This window comes from Caloenas nicobarica, chromosome 9, assembly GCF_036013445.1.
Source record: "Caloenas nicobarica isolate bCalNic1 chromosome 9, bCalNic1.hap1, whole genome shotgun sequence".
In the NCBI taxonomy this organism is placed as follows: Eukaryota; Metazoa; Chordata; class Aves; order Columbiformes; family Columbidae; genus Caloenas; species Caloenas nicobarica.
Genome location: NC_088253.1, coordinates 7,716,602 through 7,729,397, shown reverse-complemented (window position 1 = coordinate 7,729,397; position 12,796 = coordinate 7,716,602). Strand labels below are relative to the sequence as shown.

Here is a 12,796-nt window from a genome sequence, read left to right as displayed (position 1 = left end):
AGCTGATCCTAAACTTGCTCAGGGGGAGTTGACTGTGGGATCGCTGCCCCTGTTGTCTCTCAGGCAGGTGTGCATTGCTAAGCAAAGGCCAGAGCTGTTGCTTCAGTGTTGAGTTTGGAACATCTGCATACCTTAATACGCCTAGGGATTCCACAGATAAGTGAAAGACACTGTAACAAAACGAGGGCGATAAAAATCTTTTCAGTAGCCCTAATACCACTGAGATGAAATACAGATTTGAATGCCTGAATCTACTGTACTGTTCCTAAAGGCATTTCCCTCAGTACTGCTTGATCAGCCAAGATTTGGCAAATAATTTAAAGTTTGTAGGAATTTTACATCTATTTCTTAAACAGTTTAACCGTGTCTTGCCTATGATAATATCCTTTCAGGAATTGAAATTACTGTTTATGATGCGCTCCCTGAATATTAATTTCTGGAATAATTTCTCAAAATAATCTTGTGATCCTCTAATTGAAACAATGATACTTGCAAATAGGAAATCACTAGTTATTGTGCAAACTGATACTCTGTCAGTGCTGCTGATCATTCATTACGCAGGTACCGGCTCACTGTTGCTGGCTTGAAGTTGTACCACAAACTCTTGCTGTATTGCTTCAAAATCTACCACTCTTGCAGGGTGAATATTAAATGTCCCTCATTTCGTATGTGACAAGTGAGCACATCTGCTTGCCACTGCATCACAAATGGAATTTCTTCCCATTCTGCATTTTAAATAAATGACAAAGTATTTGCATTCTTTTTATTTATTTGAACACTATGATTTAAGAGCCTAAATGCAAGTTTTTCCCTTTATTTCTGCAAGTAGCACTGCAATCATAACTTACAAAAATGTTTAAAATACAAAATGTACATGAAATTACAATACAAGGCTCTGTAAACATCTAGAACTTAATCTTTATTGTCCCACATTTTTAAATATAAAACTTCAATTTGAACATTTTCCGAACCTCAAGGAATGACATCCATTATGAGTATCAAAAATAGAGTTTCAAAGCTTTGTATCAGGACAAAACCATCATGTTATTTTAATTCTTTGGTTTAAAAAGGATGGCAGTTCCCCTGATAACATGAAATTCAGATTACTAGTTTACGGTAATTTCAGAAATCACCTCCCCCCTCCTGCCCAGATTAATATACTACCCCTTAATTTTTTGTTTTTAACATTGATCTTTGACCCTCCTTACCGAAAAGCTACCTCATCATTAAGGCTTTCCTTCAGGATAATCTAAATTATTAAAAAATTTCGGAAAGGTACTTGGGGAGAAGAAAGGACTTAAGGGCAAGGAAGTGGATGCCAACAAAATATCAACAGTGCCGGGTTCTCTTGTTTAATTAAATTTGCATAGTCCAATAGAGATTGTGTGCTTTTTATATCACTAAAATTATACAAGATTAACAGTCTTTACCTATGTTATCACACAAGCTAAAATAAAATTAAGACCCTTGTATTGAAGCTTTTACAAGGCAAATACAAAACTGCTTTAGTATCCAAAGCTATATTTTTAAATTTCATTTTTAAATAGGAAAGCGTCTCTATGTCTACAGGCATCAAGGTATTTAAAGGCATCAGAAAATTTAGTGCATAGCAACTCTGGATTGTTTGGGCTCCCATATTTTAGGTACAGTGTGAATTCCAGCTACTTGGAGAACCTGCAAGGAGAGTCTGTACCAGTAGGATAAAGGAGCATAAATCCTGTACAGTATGAAAAGCTTGAAAGTTAGAATTCTCCTACAAACAATGGTTAATGCAAAAGACCCAATACATGAATGAAAACTGGAACATGCCTTGCCACCAGCGCACAGTCTGAAGACAATTACATAGTTTACAATGTTGTGTGGTTTTCTTTTTTTTTAAGGTGTTACAAACGTAAGTAGATGTATTTGTGAGCATGTGAATCCTTTTCTAGGATCTTTATCGTAAATGAGTAGAGGACAGAGTAAAGCACCATTGCTGAGGGACAATTACAATATCACACTTTTCAGATTACAGTCCTGCTAATTTTCTTTCTGCAAATTTAAAGATTTGCACCATTGAACAATACATTCACAAAAAGGATGCTTAAGATTCCCAGTACGCACATAGTGGCCTTGCATTAAGTTGTTTGAAATAACTATGAAACATCAAGATAGTAGCCTTAGAAGGAAGTACGTGATAAGGAGTTATAATTTCACCTGCTTAATGTATGGTCTTTTAAAAAGTTCCTGATTCAGCTATTACAAAGGTGCAGTTATAGCTACTGCAAGGGTATTGCTTGGGTGCTGTCTTAAATTTAGGTGTGACGTTTTGCCTGCAACAGGCTCAATGGAAAGTTTCCCCATGACTGTCTGCTGAAACGCAACATCAGTAGAATCTGTGCTTACTCTTACAGGTATTATAATTTAGTAATGTTATCCACTTTAAGACCATTTTACTGTAATTTTGAGAGTCTAGTCATTTTCTACTGAAAGAGGCATGTGCTCCACGTGTTAAACGAATAAAATGTTCACAATGGTCTGAAGTAGTTTATATCCAAGTACACTTCTATATTTCAAACTTTTTGAGTATATTTGCTCTTATTTTTCACTAGAGCATCATGGCTCACCTAAATGAGGAACTAAAACTGACATGTGAAATGTTTTGCGGTTCAGCGTATTTCTGATCTTACGTTGCTGTGATGGTTGTACCCTGTATGTTCCATATCAGAAAGATTTGTAAACAACAGTGTCTGCTGGGGGAGGGAAATGTTTGTGGCCTAAGCAGGCAGTTTCAGATCCTCTCCTAGGTTTCTAATCATAGAGGCCTGAGATTTTTAATAACTATGTAAACAGATTGTTTCAAAGGTATCAGATAATGTGGGTAAGGGAAATGCATCCTTTGAGCACAGCACAAAGTTTACTGCTGCTACGAATCTTGTGTATTTCTTTGGTAGCTTCTGCTTCACACATTTACAATTAAACATGGGGGCAAATTATACTACCTAATCCCTAATTCACAGTAAATTACTATTTAGCAAACTGACGTTTATAAACAGCTTAAATTTAAGGAACTGTAATTGTCATCTCCTTAGGACTTCCAAGTGGCATGGTCAGGCATACAACATTCTTTTATATGCAGATGTGATCAGATGATTTATTGCATGGAAAACTTGAATGCCACTGAATTGGTGATTTCAAAACCATATTTTGTAGGGGTAACAGGAACACTTAGATCCTCAGCAAATATTAAAATTTCTCCTGTATCTAATATGGCTTTGATGTTGCTGTTCTTTAATCTAAAATCCTACTGCTCAAATTCTATTACAAATGTAACTTTCTAAGAAAAAGCTATTTCAAGAAGGAGCCTGTGCTAATAAAGAACAGGAAGATTATCCACAAAGTTATAAAAGTTAAATTTTGGAATGTCATTTCTATCCCAACACTTTCATGATGGAATGGTCTTTTTGCAGCCTATCAAGTAACATTTTCAGTTTATAAACAAGTGCAGATCTACATTTGGCTTTGCTTCCTATGAATCTAAGAAAGAAAACACTATGGTATTTGTATACACAATGGCTTCCATGGCATTGGCTTCAGATGACAGGTGTGATTTGCCACGGGAAGATTGTATTAAAAAAATAAGATTAAACAATAGAAGCTTTAAAGGCTTTCCAAAATGACCGAAAGGTGTTACAAACTATGCTATCTCTAAGGGAAAGCAGCACACTGAAGATGTGTATTAAATATTTTTCCACATTCAGTACTGTGAATATTATAAGAGCAAACTAACATCTCCACACATCTGAAGCACTTACAATATAAAAGTATTCTACTTAAATGCAAAAAGCAAAGCTTGTTTGTAACTTTAAAACAGTTAAAATATCTGGTGTGGATTCTGTGTGTCCATTTTAAGAAGTCTCTTTACAGCATCTGAGGAACTATAATTAAAATGCTCTGTCTCTACATCACAAATGTAACCCACTAAAAGGGCTTTGCAAGGATCCACTGTTCCAGTTCGTAAAGGCCACAGAGTTGGAAGCACAGTAAGTCTAAAGAGGAAGAGGATGAAGAAATATTCAGAGGAACCATTTTTTTCATGGATGTTTAGTTGTAAGCTTATCCGTTACTGGATTCCATCAGATATTCTTGTCTCCAGAGATCCAGGACATGTACCTGCAGACTGGCTGGCCACTGCTGTTCCATGCGACACTGAGATCTGTGACATATCTCTTCCTATGATCTCATTCACTAAGGAGAAAAAAAAAAAAGGTGACTGTCTTAATGCTTTCCAAAAGGCAGAACTCATCACTGTATCACTTTTAAATATTTAAGTGCTAAGCTTTGATGCAGTTAAGCAACAGAGGATGGATGAGGAACGTAAACTTCAGTAGCAGTTGAGCAAGGCGGAGGCGGGGAAAGTCCTAGTTTCTGTTACTGTTACACCATGTACTTACCATAATCCATGGAGGAGAATTCCTAAAGCACTTGATGAAAATAAGCACATACATACAAGGCAACCAGGTAACAGAAAGGCACAGCACAGGTCAGGTTAGTACAGATTTCCAAACAGAACTCTTTCTGTTCAAGGGTGTTACAGGCACAACAAATAACTCTAGTAACTCTTGGCTCTTTCAGGCTACTTACAGAACTTCCTCAGAACTTGGATGTGGGTTCATACAATATTAATATTCTTTTTATTATTATAATACCAATTGGCCAGTTTTCTGAGTACTTGCATTTCTGAAAGTGCAATAATAAAATCTTCCTTAGTTATCAGTCAGCTTCTCTATAGCGAAGAGTTAAGACTGACTAATATACAGGTCACATCAGTTTGTGTGTGTGTCAAAATCAGCAAAGATCAGTCAACCATTACTATTTACAAGTGAGGGACACCGCTGTGAACATGACAAAGTAGCACTTTTCAACAAATAACAATTTTGGAGTGTTACTCTAAAACCTAGATAATTGATTGCAGTGCAGTTGAGTTTGGAAGGTGGAAGGTGATATAGAAAAAGTATTTTAATTGATAAGTGTAAATGCAGTGATATGAATGTCCATTTTCCAAAATGGGCAATGATACGTTTAACTAAAACAACTGAAAAATCATCTAAGTGGTGATGAAAAATATTACATTAAATAGTAACAACAAATTGTAGATAAATAGTAGATGATAACCGAACTAGAAATCATTATTTAATAGTTAGAAGAGGCAGTCAATCATGTTGTTTTCCAGGGCTGAGTGGCAGCAGGTATACAGTATCTCTTACTCAGCAAGACTTTGATATGCGGAATTATAGAAATAAAGGAAAAGCCTCTGACATGAATTTGTTTGGACATTCTATAAAAATAAGAACTTTTTGTTTTGCTAGTAAGCCGCTTCTACTGAAAATCTTATCTGCTTTTTGTTCTCTGTTATTGGGTAACTTTACAGAATGATACTGCTGTACTTCACCACCCTTCTTAATGCTTCCTACTAAGCATTCCTGTCTGGTAGAAATATAACAAAACCAATCTACAGATAATATAAATTGCTCTTTCTGTTTATAGAGTGTTCAACAGTCTGAGTATTGCCTTTTGCTGCAGCAGTAACATAAGTGGGTCTGAGAGAAAAATGTAGTAATTTTTAAAGTTCTCTGAAGTATGTATAAGGTACATAAAATCCAACTCTGAAAACAAGTTTTGTCTATATTCTTTTCATTTACTTAGGAAAGCTTTAAAATAACCTTATGGCATATACCCAGATGTAACCATGGAGGAGGTATTTGTTACCTAAAAGTCAATTAATGGCAGCCCAAAGGTTAAAACAGTTCAGATGAGCTACATAATAACCGATTTCCTCAAGCATTGCAAGACTTGCTATTTATTTGGCTTAAAAAAAAAAAAAATCTTTCATTCAATCAACTTAGCTGGCACTGTGACACTGAAAATAGTGTGACTGCAGGTAGGACACTTTTTCAAGTATTTTATTATGCCAACACAATGCGTATTTAAACAGCTGTTAAAAAACAAGACTTTTTTAAAACAAAATTTAGCTGTTCACTTGTGAGAACTATGCTCCTTCAGTTTCTGTCAGGGCACTCATTAGCTTGCTCTAACTACAGGCCCCCTAACCATCTATTATCCAGGTTATGCTCCTGAACAGTTGCTTTGTGCAAATCAAATATTGCAGCTGTTCTGTACTACTAAAAATTTGATGAGCAGTACAATAACAAGTAACATAGCTAAATACCTTTTATATTTTGAAATTATTAGACGGTTACTTCCTTTAAGTTTTGATACCTGATATGTATCTGTACCAGCAACATCAGAACAAACTGGTCTGTACTGTTGCAATGTTTTGTAGTTCCCACAGGCAAAGGCGTGTAACTCAACAGCATGTAACCATGTCATATTAAATTTTCCTTAAATCGCATTACACTGTGAATACAATAGCTGGTCATGTGGTATTTTATTTGCCAAAGTTCTGCATAACTCATTATGTAGAATATTAAATTAAAGTTACAGGTTAGTTTGTGTTGTTTTGCCTTTTTAAAAAAATAATTGCTTTGTTTACAAGAAGCTGTTTTATAGCACAGTGGGATAGCTCTGTTATACCTTTCATTTTGCTGTTGGAGAAGATTTTTGGCACCATTTTTATTAACCGCATAAGGCAAATACAGATTTATCTGGTTTATATGGATTTACATTAGAAACATCTACTGTTTCTAAGGGAAAAGCAGTACCTTGTCTTCTTCCCAACAGAAAATTCTAGAAAATTTTACTTGCCACAGTGATTTTGTTAGGATTGCTAATTTTTAAACCCAACCAGTATTCAAGTGTGCCCTTTGTTTTGTTTTGTTGTTTGGGTTTTTTTTAGGAGGGAGTATCTAAATCAGTGTTTTGTCAGACTGCCATGCAGGCCTAAGTAAAAGGCCAGAATTCTTTTTCCGCTGTGTCTGGCAAAGGTGCTTTTTCACAGGCCATAGCCTCCTGACTAACACATCTTCCTATTTTATACTTCCCAAGAGTGCCTATTTCAGCCGTCTGGAAATCTGTAAGCAACAAATGGGCGGGGGGGGGAGCCTGCAGACTCCAGAAGACTATACATTGATTTACATTATGTACAGATGAGGGTAAAAATTTCTTCCAAGGCCAGCCTGCAGAAGCCTTTTGCAGTGCCCTAGCCTGGCTGCCAGGTTTGAGTGCACTGGGCAGGGTGGCGTGGCAGCAAGGTGGTGACGGCTCCGCCGGCCAGGCTGTGCCCAGCGCTTCTGGGAGCGCTGAAGGGCTGGACGGGGATGGCGGGAGTGCCAGTCTAGCACACAGGCTAGCAGGCCGAGGAATGGACATTTAAACCAGGAAAGCAGCTTTTCTAGAGAAGGCTGGCCTTTTAAAGCTTGAAAAAAAAATGGCAAAGAATCCATATTGAGTATTTACCAAAATTGGGCAGCCTGGAAGTCCTTTGGAACAGCTCACTGAAGAGATGTAGAACTCAGCTTTAAGGCAGCAAATAATGAGATGCCTGCATATATCTATACTGGGAAGCTTTTGGCTTTATTTGAAGGACACCCTGTGTTTACCAGCATTCTCACAATTAACTTGTGTTTCTGATAGTGTAGTGGTATAAATTGAAGTTTAAAATGTAAATCCATGTAGTCAGTACAAAGAGTTAAAATCCTGTGTAGAAATGTACAAGACTGAAGGTGAAATCATGGCATTTTCCTTTTTGTATTAATTTGTGATGGAGAAAATCGTATTATTTCAAGGACTAGAATAGCAATCAAAAGGTTAGTATTTGAATACATGACACATTACCTTCTCCTGCACAGAGTCCATCACAGAACATTTAACGGTCTGTGATAAAACTGAAAACTTAATTAATGAGCATAAACATCGGTTTTCTATAATGTCAAGCAAAATCTAAGTTCTCAGGTGACAAATTGGGAGAAGCAGTCAATTCCGACAGTCCTGAGATAGGACAGAGCTCAGGCTATACTGATGATGCTTTACAAACAAAAGAAAACTTATTTTCTGTGCTTCCAGAAGAACACTTTATCCTACCTTTCCTGTTTTTGACTGTGGGGTGCATGGGCTGTGCTATCCTAGAAGTGCAGCTAGAAGGACTTCATATGTGCTTTTGCTTAACTTTAAAAGCCATCCAGTTAGCAACTAGATCCTGAGAAACCAAGATGCGTGGCTTTTTTTAATACACATACTTATTTTTTTATAACGTTTCCTTTCTTTCTTGAGCACAAGTTTCTAGGGGAAGGCTGCAGAGCTTTTTAAGGATTCAGTAATACAGATCTCGAGTATGTCTACATTAAGGTCCTCTTGTGGTCTGTCTGCCAGGTTCATTTGTGTTGTGTAGTTTATACTTGTTGCCTCTTTGAAAAGAGCAAATCTCATGAGACTTAAGATGGAGGTGAACAGTTATGTGAGGAGGACCTTGACTCTTTCGGTCTAATACTTCTCCCCACCTCCCCCAGTTCAATCACTGCATGTTTGTTGCCAGCTGTTCCAACTGCTAATTCTATATCCTGGAGCTCTACTGTCAAGAAATGAGGAGCCAGAAATACTTTACATACTAAATAATTACAGAGGTCGAGTTAATATCTAGTACTCATTTAGTACCTACTGATCACCTAAAATTGTTCTGGATGATCAGTGTCAATTAGTGGATAACATCAAAAGTGTTACCAAATGTTTTATGCGCTAACAATCCAGGCTGCTGATCTTGAAATAATGACTGAATCGGATCAAAAGAGAGGGGTGTCACACATTACACTGTACAGAAGTGCAGGAGATTCTTCCAGTACAGAAATGATAACTGCATTTGGAAAACTTGTTTGTCAGATCTGGCATGAGTTAAAATGCAATACAGCTTTTTTTTTTTTCTTTTTTTCCTTTTTTTAAATCAGGCTATGAAAGGGAAATGATGTTCACAACTTTCTTATATCTCTTTAATGGACCTCTTTGGCAGTTATCCCAGATTTCAGCCGTTACTGTATTTGCAGTAGTTTCACCTTTTACTTCCCTGGTATTTATACATAAGTGTAAGCTGGCTGGTAGATTTATACTAATAGTTAAAAATAGGTTGTGCAGAACAGAATTTAACATGGTGGGGAGAACCTGCTACAAACAGATTAGGTTGGACTTGTCAATAGTGGTGCTACTGTACTATTGTATTGCAAAGTTGTTTGTGTGGCTTTTGTTTTGTTCTTCCCCCTCTGTGCTGCATCTAAAAGGCATAAATATGCTGCATTGAAAAAGCACTGGAAGTCATCCAGAGGCTCAAGCGCCTATGACCTTTCAAAAACAGCGAGCAGCATACTAACATCAATACCAGCGGAACAGAGTAGAAGACAACTAGCTCTGACCTTTGGATCTGCTGTCAAGCCTGTAAAATGAGAGCAACCACATACACTGTTTCACTGGGTTGTTCCCACTGGTTTGATTTCACAGTGTTCTGCTGCTGAGCCACTGAGGCTGACCCAAAACTGGGCCACAGCTCCTGAGAGGCCTCTTCCTCCTTCCCCTGCCCCTGTCTTTGAGCTGAGGGCTTTGTCTCTTGGTCACTGAAGACTTGCATGGGGACAGCTGAAAAGTTATTGCTCCAGCTGTTCATTACATGAACCACCAGACTGTTGATGAAGATCTCTTAAAACTGTTGCAATTTGCAATCCAGAGTTTTAAGATGAACTAAAATTAGGTTGAACAGCTCAGCCATTTGTGCAGTGGGTGAAACATAGAGCTAGGGGCAGTAATCTTATCAGCTGTTCCAATAGAGATGCAGCCTGTGATCAGTACTGACCAAACTCTTGGGAGAAATTCTCACCTACAAAAAGTTGCCCATGTTAGCTGATCTGAACTGAACAAAGCTCTTATGTTATGAAGCATGACAACATCATGAAAGCTGATGCTTTTAATAGTAAGTGGCTGAGTGGTTTGGATTAAAAAAAAAAATTACAGATTTAGAGCAACAAGTTCTTAAAAGAGGAACTGGTGCTTTGATACATGTTCATAAGATCTATGCTTTTTTCCCACTGGTTTGTTTAATCAGATCTACAATGTCACCATAATTTATTCTCTCAGTGTGAGACCAGTCCCTAATTTGTTAGTCAACTTGTATACCTGTACCACTTTACTGAATATTTTATGTTAGAGTGAAAACACATTTAGATGTAGTGTTTGAAAGACAAGTGTTTGAATTTCTAACATGAGAAGGCATCACCTTTTAAAAACAAATGCCAACCAAGTACTAGCATGCTTCTAAATTGCTCTGTACTTAATTCTCCCTATCTCTGTGACTGCTAAGAGACAAACATTTTGTACTGGAACACAAAGGAGTGTATAAGCAATTCCTGAACCTAAAGGTCCTTCTGGGAATATAGTGCAAGTGACCTCTTCTCTTGCAGGAAGCTGGTAATATATAATCAGCATCTATACATTCTACAGGTCAAGAAAATCCCTCTAACAGGCACTTACCAAGCATTTTAGGGTTTTGTAGGTCAAAAATAGTGCCTGAAAACTTCCATGGAGAACTACAAGCAAACCGTTTCAGATTACAAACGATTAGGTTTGTAATGGGCAATATTAGGAACCTAGGGAAAACACATCATAATGCTTCTCCAGGATGTTCCACCAGCCTCCAAAATGTGTTTGTCCTAGGGAATTCCTGAGCCAGACGCTGTATCTTTTGTGCTGCATCGTCCCATTTGGGGTCTTTAAGGTCTTTGGAAATTTCTGTCATCTGCAACATTCTGAAACAGTAGTTTCTAAAACTTCACTACGTGTAGCTGTAGCAGTGCTTTTTATTTGTTGAACTTGCTGTATCATTACTTGGTGGACGCTTTTATTATTTTCTCTCCCAACAAGTATTTTCAATTACCTTTTCTGTGCCACCCATTCATTTTATTATACTTCGCATAATCTCCTAATTAATTTAGGTTGGTGAGTCCTAGCTGGTTCAACATAACTTCTGTTCCAAATCCTTGGTCATGCTTGTCGTCCTTAACCGAAACACCCCACAAAACAACATGTGTGCATCCAATTCTTTTGTGACCTCAGCGACAAGATGTGGGCACATAACAGATCTATATAAGTAGTGTTTGTTCATTCACTGCTGGTTTCCTAGATATTCCTAGTATATGTTCACACCATTATTTAACACTACTGAGCAAGTTTGCATAGAATTGTCCATTTTAAATTCAAAATGGCTTTAAATGAGAATAGTTTAGAGAGCTTGTCTTTGTAGGTGTGGAATTAGGCCAGGTGATTTTTTTTCCTTCCCTTACCCTAGTTTCCACTCCTTTAACTAACTGATTTTCTTTAATCACAAGGTCTTCCTGTAGAGGTTTCTAGACAGTTTTTTGTTTTTCACTACTCTGAATAGCTGAGCAGCAGCAGTGTCACATTTACCAGCTTCCAGTCCCCTGGCCCCAAATCAGATTTAAGCAGGAGGTTATACATTACAGTTAATGGTCCAACTGTTGCTTACTCCGCCAGAGCTGTTGTCTGGCATGTCACCTAGTTGAGGTGAATTGTCAATGTCTGTTTATCTGTTTGTTCTGAAACCTTTTTACTGATGCTTCAACTTGAGACAGGTCCCGCAACATGTCCCTTTTTCAAAGGACTTTGGCATGAGAATCTCTAGTTCCTCAACTGTGAACTTCAATCAATCAAAACACTTTCTAAGTTATCTACTTTTTAACTGAATCTGTGATTTGTCATCTTGTGGCCAGGTCTCACATTTAACCTAATAATTTTCTGGTTTCTGCATTTGAAAGCAGCTTGTAGTCTCTCACAACAGAGTATTTGTACGCTTAATCTGAACCTTTGTAAGTAGTTCACAGACTGCTTGCAACTCTTTTACTGACTACCTGTTTTTTCTGAAGTAAGTTTTATTGTTTACCTATTACCCTTTTGAAGTTGTCACAGCCTGTAGTGCTGAAACTGCTACAAAACAAAGATAGATTTTTTTTTTTTTAAGCAGTTCCTGTAACTCTCCTTTGGACCAAATGAAGAGATGTTTACCCTTGTGGGTTCTCATGATTTAGTGCTCCGTGAAGCAGTTATCACACTTACCCATTTGATAAAGGATGACTCAAGTATTCCATTAGTGTGTTTCCTGCCTTTGCAGATTGTCTGATCTCCTGCAGCACCCTATAGCTATGGTTGCTCTTCTGCTCAGCAGTATAATTAAGAAGCTGTGCTCTTCCTAATTTAAGCCTGAAAGCTAAATCTGTAAGCATTCTGTATTACTAGTTGATTAAGTTAAGTTAGTTGATTTGACACTAAGCATTCTTCAAGGTACAGAACCATTCTACTAACTTTCCTGTGTAAACATATCGCTTGCATTAGTACCATGCGGACTATCTTTCTTACACCAAATACCTAAAATACTCATTAATTTTCAAAAATGACATGTTTCTCAATTGTGTTTCTCAGATGCTAGCATTTGTGTATAAGCATATTTCTCTCTGGGTTTGGTTTTCTCTTTGTGTGCCCTTTTAAAAAGGGCCCTGTCAACAGATGTTTCATAATTCTAACTTTGGGGCTTGCCGACCTGTGTGTCACTCTTTAGTTGATGTTACTGGTATTTTGGGGTTATTTTATTATTCATTTGATTTTTTTATTTTTCAAGAACTGCTTTTCAACAATTATTCTGTACCTACCAGATTCTGAGTTGCACAGGATATAGTCTAAAACATACAAATAATCTAAGCCATAACTGATATTTTACTAACCTATTTGCTGTTTCAAGATATAGAAGTGTCAGTATAGTGTACAGAGTCCTTTCTCTAGTTTTCCTATTCTGAATAGGAGCTACTTACCTTAC

The 12,796-nt window shown here is 37.3% G+C and overlaps 1 protein-coding gene across 2 annotated transcripts in view; it reads right to left on the bottom strand.

Moving 5' to 3' along the window:
- Positions 1–760: 760 nt before the first annotated feature.
- The window catches only part of NFATC3 (nuclear factor of activated T cells 3), a 73,222-nt gene continuing 61,186 nt past the window's right edge, over positions 761–12,796 (bottom strand). For both annotated transcript variants that reach the window (XM_065640722.1, XM_065640723.1), the window contains one exon: positions 761–4,227. In XM_065640722.1, the coding sequence (XP_065496794.1) occupies positions 4,103–4,227 (125 nt within the window). In that variant the 3' untranslated portion in view covers positions 761–4,102. The remainder of the gene's footprint in view (positions 4,228–12,796) is intronic.